This window comes from Prosopis cineraria, unplaced genomic scaffold (genome assembly GCF_029017545.1).
Source record: "Prosopis cineraria cultivar Desert tree isolate PC_DT_omini unplaced genomic scaffold, ASM2901754v1 PC8, whole genome shotgun sequence".
In the NCBI taxonomy this organism is placed as follows: domain Eukaryota; kingdom Viridiplantae; phylum Streptophyta; class Magnoliopsida; order Fabales; family Fabaceae; genus Prosopis; species Prosopis cineraria.
Window position 1 is genome coordinate 11467328 of NW_026555339.1, and position 8398 is coordinate 11475725.

General features: G+C 33.4%; 1 protein-coding gene across 4 annotated transcripts; it reads right to left on the reverse strand.

The window, feature by feature from the left end:
• Positions 1-1109: 1109 nt before the first annotated feature.
• On the reverse strand, positions 1110-7849 carry LOC129317775 (putative disease resistance RPP13-like protein 1). Of its 4 annotated transcripts, none has more exons than XM_054962149.1 (6): positions 3926-7849; positions 3164-3260; positions 3021-3077; positions 2139-2241; positions 1725-1789; positions 1110-1529 (listed from the first exon to the last, which is right to left on the reverse strand). In XM_054962149.1, exon 1 carries the CDS (start codon positions 7689-7691, stop codon positions 4860-4862), a length of 2832 nt encoding a protein of 943 aa, XP_054818124.1. In that variant the 5' UTR covers positions 7692-7849; the 3' UTR covers positions 1110-1529; positions 1725-1789; positions 2139-2241; positions 3021-3077; positions 3164-3260; positions 3926-4859. The 4 variants fall into 4 exon arrangements, with proteins under 4 accessions (XP_054818124.1, XP_054818126.1, XP_054818123.1 ...); XM_054962151.1 differs by lacking the exon at positions 1725-1789 and having other exon boundaries at positions 2139-2249; positions 3926-7311; positions 7401-7600; XM_054962148.1 differs by lacking the exon at positions 1725-1789 and having other exon boundaries at positions 2139-2249.
• Positions 7850-8398: the final 549 nt, after the last annotated feature.

Consider the following 8398-nt stretch of genomic DNA (forward strand, 5'->3'; position numbering starts at 1 on the left):
GCCCTTTTAACCCACTAGCCCTTAAGGGTTAGGTTGGGTTAAAATTTTTTTAACTCATATTAAAATGGATACAACCCAATCCAATCCATATGGACTAACTCATATGGTCAGAATTGACCCATATTGTTATCTCTAGTTTTAGAAATTTACCAAAAATACAAAAATTTGAACAATATTGAAAAATGTGGTTGGTCACTTTAGTTAAGCTTGAGCCCCTTATAAGCTGGCCTTCTTTCTCTGTTCAAATTTTGGGCCCAAGCCCATCTTCTTGAATGTGAACAAATAATGTGTTTGAACAAATTTAGGTAATCATGCAAATCTAATATTGCTGTATTTTTTATTAGGTACAAATAATGAGTTTGGGATTGAGCTTGATACCATAATGCTAAAAGTAATTATAAATAAGTTATTACACAATACTAAATTTAAAATTCACTTACAATGAATAGACATATTATTATGTTGGAAAATAATATTATGTTGGAAAATAAGAACATTAGCTATGTTCAATGAGCCAAGAAACAAGTTGAAAGTCTTGGGATGCTACATTCAAGAATTATATTAATCAATTAAGTTTTAGATTCTGAGAAACAAATTAAATTTTTATGCCTTGCAGATTGAAAAATCATAATTAAAGGTGACAAATTTCATTTATATTTTATTACCATTATTGTAATTTATTTTATTCACCTTATTTTGAAAATTGATGTGAAAAACTTTTGGGGCCTAGCGTCCCTCCTCCCACTCTGTTCCCATGCATAATAAATTAAACCTTTTAAATTTAATTTGAATGATTCAGATTAAATATATTAATTTTAATTGTATAAATATTATATAAAAAATTATAATTTTCTTATTAAATTTAATCTCTGAACAATCCAAATTTAATTTAACATAGACGGCAACAACAATTACAATAATGATTTAATTGTATTAAGTTTAAAACATCTTGATAGTGTTTATGTGTGAGAAAAAATGTGTAGATAAATAAGTTAGCTTATCAATGAGAGAAGTTGAAAGAGAGAGAATCATGCACCACAAGATTTATCCTGGTTCGGTCCCCTAACCTACGTCCAGTCCTCTTGAGAAACACTCAAGAGATTTCCCACTATAAAATTCAATTACAATCCCTATAAGTTACATATTGAGCTCACTCATAATTCTAAATTTTTTTTACAAAACTCAACTAAAATTAGGATACATGGTTTTACCCAACTTATCCAAAACTAATATAACGAATGTAAAAAAGTAGTTTACTAGAAATTTCTATTGAAAAAGCTAGGTAGCAAAAACATTCTAAGCACCCAAATACTCAAATTCCAACAATGATATTTAGGAAGTACACAACTAAGCTCGGATAAATAATAATCTGCTTGCACCTTCAAATTCAATCTTTCATCTCTTTATAAATCACTCGTCAACATCAATTTTCTTTTTGTATTTTGTCACGGTTAACTTTCCTTCTTTTCTTGGTCCCAACATCTAATTTCCTCCATGACCATTTGTCAATTATTTGTTGTTCCCTGATTCTGCAATAAACACAATAAATCAGATTCAGTTTCCAAATATATCAATTCTCATTTGAAATAATTTTAATATTACTCGTTATCATCAAAACTAATAACCAAATATTGTCTAAAAGTCAGAGGTTAGATTCTTAACATATTAGAATTAGTAAATTAAACAATTAGGCTCATGGAGACTAAATTAATTTTCTCATTTACCTTGAAATGCCTGGAAGGTGTGTATGTCATGTAATTTTCAAGAACAAATGTATCTCAGTGGAAGTCTGCAAACAATATATTATTTGAAGTGAAATACATTAAAAAAACATGCTTAGTTACAAATTTCAAGACTCTATATATATGAACATATATAGGGCTCGTTACTTTCTTGTCAACTCTTACTTTGCTCTATGTAACACCACACGTCTATTTTTGACCTGATTTATCAAAATCAAAATATCATATTCATTTTAAGACATTGTCTAAATATAATAAAATGAGCATATGGGAATTGCAAGTGGCGAATTAATCAATGCAGAGGAATGTCCAGGTAAATTAAAAGAGTGTTCATTAGGACACGAATAATCTCAATAAACTGAACTAAGTATCTAATATTAAATCTAGATATCATACCTTCATTCTGTTTATTGTTTTTGAGGTAACACAGAAATTGATGAGGAAATTCGATTCTTCCTCGTGACAATTGTGAAAGAAGCAACACACTAGAATCAAGTTTCTGCACAACTATACAAAAAAGGAACATCAATGGAATACTGGTTCTACATTAATAGATTGTCCAGCTAAAGTGGAAGTTTTATATATATATATATATATAGCTAACAACATCTGCTTTATGTTCATTTAATTGTGGGATTGATATTACATAAATAAGGAGATAAAGTAATTACAGTTGAATCAGTTTTTTACCTGCCTTCTTCTCTTCTCCTATGACTCTGTTTCAAACAGAGCAATTCTAACTGATTTCTTCACCTATTTGAACATGACTCAGTTTTTTACCTGCCTTCTTATCATATTAGATTTGATAACTCTAGGAAGCTTTCAATCACAACAATTAAAAAAGTGGTTTACTTTCTTTTAACTATAAGTATCACCTGACATGTGATATTTTCAGTAGACAATTGGCCATTGCTTTGCATATTGAAATTTTAGAGTAAGCCATTAAAAAGTTAAGGGCAATATCCAATTAAAAGAAAAACATTCAGTTAAACTTTAAATTTGGCTTTTATAAATACTGGGTGAATATATATAAAACTAGGATATTTCTATTGACTTGAATTTTCATATAATGATTTTATTAAATTAAAAACCTTGGAATTAGTATATATTATTTTAAAATACAATAAACCTCAACCATACCAAGATCATCTTTAACCAAAATAAATTGAAAAAAGAACTCATCATAAAATGTGTTGTGTGTCTACACACACACACACTCTTATCGTTAATTAGTTATGAATTTCAAGAAGATGAAGAGAGGATTAATTAGTTTCTTACCAGCTTTTGGTGCTGAAAGTTGAGCAATTCTTGTGAACTCCTTTCATATTTTCTAACCTAATAATAAAAAAAATAAAGAATCAGATCCATTGAAATGCTTTTACATAATTTCATAAAAAATCATTAAACATTAAAATATAGACCTGTACTTAGCCTCAACAATGTCTGGGTCAGCTTCTTGCCTGCCTTCCCTCCATATCATATTTGTCTCTTTTTGACTGCTTCCTCATCTTCTTTAACCTAATTTATCAAAACAATAAATCTTATAAAATCAGAAATTAAAGCTACTTAACATACATACGTACATATATTAGAACTCACATCTCGTTACAAATAAATATGCATCGGGTTCAAAAATATCTAATCAAGCACAGATATTAAATATGCTATGACGAGTCAACTAATTAGACATGGCTCTAAATCTTTTCAACTTTTATAATTAACTCATATCACTAGTGACTTGATAATTAATTGACCATTTCAAACAAAAAATGATGCCATCTATAATTCTCTTTCACTCTTCAGATGTGCACAAATAGTACAACAAACATTATCAACAGTGATATTATTATTATTGTTATTATTTATATTTATTTTGATGAGAAAGTATAGTACTCTGAATTAAACCACAAGTTTCACAGGGTTACAAGTTTTTCGAGAAAATAAAAATTGAAGAAGCATTGGTGGTCTTGGCTAAGATAATTTTACAACTTGAGGTATATATGATGTAAGTAAGATGTTTCCTATAATTAATGTTTTATGAAGGGAAGACCAAAATAAAAATTATGAAGGGAAGACCAAAAATTTTATGTGTGTAGTGGAAATGGGAAAAAAAGGAAAAAACTATTTGCGGGAAAATAAAACAATACTGAAAAGTTTGATTGTTTTGGAATTAGAGAGCTCACCTTTTGACGCAATGCCGCACCATCTCAAAGATCATAGTACTTCATTATTAATTATTACGGTTGGAATATGAGAGATGTCAGACAAGTGTTTTCCTCCTTCAAAATTATATCTTTCTTCTAATTTAGGACACGCGCGGATATATAGCAGAAGAAGAGAGGGTGGCAGCGCATCTTCTGGCAAGGATTCAAGATTTGGACAATTCCAGATGGAGAGATCTTCGAGAGAAGTAAGGTGCTGAAGCCATTTTCTATCAAACCGTTTAAGATTAAAGAAATCAAATGTGGAGATATTCACAAGAGAGTTGGGCAGTAATTGATTTTTTAGTAAATTATGGACTATAGTTTCACCTCCATCACCTCCAACCCACAATGCTGAGAGAGAAGTCAGCCGTTGAAAACCCCAATCTTCAATTGGTATACAAGATAGTCCCTCACAGTCATTAATTTCCAAAGATCGTAAATTAGAAGGCAAACCACATTGAGGCAATGATTCCAAATTTGGAAGACTTCTTAGATAAAAACGTTGAAGGCTGGCAACGGAATCAATGTGTACTTCTAACATTGATTTAAGTTTTTTGCAACTTTTAATCGAAAAAACTTCCAAGGGAAGAGGAGACTCCCCAACATAGGTAAAAGTCTCCAAATTTTGACAATTCCTAATGTAAAGGACTTTAAGCTTGGGAAAACAACCTAATGGGAAGGATGCCAACGAATGACAACTATTCATAATCTCCAAGCGTTCAAGTGATGTGCAGTTTTGTAAAGATTCCTGAGGTACGAACTCTAACTTCTCACAATTTTGAATTACAAGACGTTGCAAAGAAGCAGGCAAACCTTCAATTGGAAAGGACATGGTTGATGAGATATCTTTGAGAGACAACTCTACAAGAATGTGGCTACCCATTATCATTCTTGGTAATGACCGCAAGCAATCTTACTTCTCAATTGTTATATATTTCAGAGAGTCCAGAGAATAATAATCAAGAGCTCCCAATAACCCCTGTTCCCCTTGCTTAATTGCTAGTTCTTTGATAGATGCAATCCAATGCAAAGCTGCTGATTTTGCGTCCAACCGTTTGCAATTGGAAATAGAAACTTTTGTCAATGATGGAAGGTTATGAGGCACGTCTCCTTTCAACATAGGACAATCATATAAACTCAGACGTTTGAGATGAGGAACAGGAAATTTGGCACCTTCACCATCAAACAATATCCATTCCTCCCAAACAGGCATATTTTCAAATTTTAGAATTTCCAAGGATGGAAATGGTTGAAACGAAGAGGACTCTGCATTCCCGCAATAGAACTCACGTCCAACTGTCTGTACCAATGCCGTTCGTTTAATAACAAGCTCCTTAAGAGAAGGTAATTGTCCAAATGACGGGAGCGAAAAGCAATACTTGCAATCACTCACTGATAAATATGCAATATTCTTGAATGAAGAATCTCCCACCCAATCCGGAAAGTTAGTGCCACCAAAATGGTTGATGGTCAATCGCTGTAAGTTTGTTGAAGGTTGTAGCATGCTAAGGACATTTTTCACAATTTGTGAATCTTGAGTATCACAATCCCATTGCAACACTAACTCCTCAATTTTGTCTCTCCTCTTCAAGTTTGCCTCCAAAACATCCATTGAATCAACAATATTTTCTAGTTTTGAAAGGGAAAGTTTACCTTGCAGACAAGGGAGCTTTTTTAACTCTTTAATTCCCAATCCAGTCGGTTGTTTGCCCACCATAAAGTTACTCAAACTTTGAAGATTTTCTAGCCTTGTAATTTGTCCAGGCATCTCCTTTAAAGCGGTGCCACTAATGTCCAAGTGACGTAGATTAATAAGCCTTTCTATCTTTCCCGGCAATTCCTTAAAACAATGACAATTTGATAAAAGCAATGTCTGCAAATTGTAAAGTGTAAAGACCGCATCAGGAAATCTTTCAATTCCACTCCAAGAAAGGTCTAGATATCGCAAATGTTGCAAATTACCAATTGAATCAGGTAGCTCATTGAAATTGTCATAGCTAAACAAAGACAGTACTCTTAAACATTTTAGTTTTGGCAACAAATCCCGTAGTACCTTCCTGGTCAATGAACAATGTGTCATCCTCCCATCGTATATAGATTGGGGTAAAAAAGTCCTCAAACAATTTAATTGATAAAAGTTCTCAAACCTTTTAGAGCCATCATACACTTGCATAGGATATGATAAATGACGAAGAGTAGATTTTGAAATTTTTTGGCCTTCAAACCATAGGCAACTCTTTCCAGATACAACTTTGGCTAAATCATTGATGAGATCATGCATGACAAACTTTTTTGGATCACCACCATCTTGCTGAAAGAATGATCTATGCAATAATTCATTAAAGTAGTCATCTGCTTCCATTTCAAATGTCTTCTCCCTATGGGATTGTTGGTGTACAAAGCCTTCTGCCATCCACAACAAGACCAATTTCTTTTTCTCCAACAACATATCTTTAGGGAAGATTGAGCAATAAGCAAAGCATTTCTTCAAATGCGATGGAAGATAGAGATAACTCAGACGCAAAGCTGGCATAACATCATCATTTGGTATGTCCCACTGGTTGCTATTTAGAATTTTATTCCATTCCTTTTCATCCACTTTTGAGCGCAAAACACCTCCAATGGTTTTTACAGCAATTGGGAGGCCACCACATTTTCTTGCAATTTGCTTACCAATTGCTCCTAGCTCTGGATATTTGTTCGGATCTTCATTTGCAAATGCATGCTTCGAGAGTAAAAGCCAACAATTATCATCCGAGAGACAACGCAACTCATGTACAGGGAAGGTGTGTGTGATTTCAACAACTCTTTTTTGACGAGTTGTTACGATGATTATGCTTCCCCTTCTTCCACTGTGAAAAGGGGTTACAAGGTCCTCCCAATGACTATATTTCTCATTCCACAAATCATCCAACACGATCAAAAACCTTTTATTAGTCAAGCTATTTTTTAATTCAACACGAAGAGAGTCTAGATTTTTACTCTCATAGACTTTTGAAGTGACGGACTCAAGAAGATTCCTTGTCACCTCTAAAACACTAAAATCATCCGAAACACATGCCCAAGCCTTCGAATCGAAATGCTTCTGCACCTTCTCATCATTGTAAAGGAGCTGAGCAAGGGTGGTTTTACCCAACCCTCCCATTCCCCAGATAGTGATCACTCCTATGCCATTACCCTTTGGATCTTCATCACCCAGAAGCATTTTCATTAGCTTCTCCTTATCATCCTCTCTACCAACCACATCGGATTCATTTACCAATGAAGTTGAAGGTGTTTTATGCACTCCCACGCTAACGCTTTGTAAACCAAGGATATCCTTCTGCTTGGCAAAGTGTTCGAGCCTTCGGCATGTTGCTTCTAGCCTGGAGTTCATCCTCCAATTAAATTCATCAAAACAAGAAGAAAAGAAGGATCGCACCTTGTTAGCGACGTTTTGAGAATCTTTTCCAACCTTGGATCTGAGAGACTCAGTGTTGATCTCATCCAGTAAATCCTCCACATCATAGACAGCATCTTTCAACTCTTCAAGCCACTCCTTGACTTCATGGTTTGTGATCATCTTCTCTTCTGCGTCGTTGAGGACAGCATCGAGCATCAACAGAGTAATCTTCATCTCATCCATGAGAGAGACATTCAGCTTTCTGTTGTTCATGAAATCTCGAAACTCGCTCGAGGTGATCCTATCCAGTAAGGTCTGGACAGAAGCAGAGAGCAAAGCTTGTCCCACAGCTGCTGCAGCCATGCCTTGTTTTGTTTCGGAACTCAAAGCGACTGAGAAAGAAGAGAGTTTGAAGGAAGCGATGGAGTGAGAAGCTGGCTTTAGATTGATCGAGAGAACACTTGAAGCCGAAGTTAAATGAATTTCTTATATATTTCAGGAAAAGACAAGAGAGGGTAATTGCAATGAAGATTAGAAGGACGTGTAATTTCAATATGGTAGGCCATCCCCGGCAACATCTCCGTTCAATCTGCGCGACGACACACCATCATTCATTTTCCCATGATCTTTCGGTGGCACGCTTCCCCAGAAAACAATGGCACGAGCGAATTTGACATTCATCTGTACCACAAGACTAAATTAAAGATGAGACCTTAATGCATAAGAATTTACAATTATTAATTTGCTTTTAGAATTGAATTGTATATTTTCTCTCTTCACAAATTTAATGAAATTTAAATAATTTATTATGATAATATTTAATTAAATAATTTAAAAGATTTGTTTGAGATCGATGAAATTTACATAAAAATCAACATTAATTTATTAACTGAGTTATTTCTAATTATATTAAATGCCTATTTTATTAAATTTTTTTACACGTGTTTGAGATAATATCTTAGCCAACTTGTGTATTTATTTTGTAAAAAATTAATAAATAAATAATTTCACATAACTAAAAGTAAAATATGAATATAAAAGTAAAAAATATATATGCATTAATTTTTTGA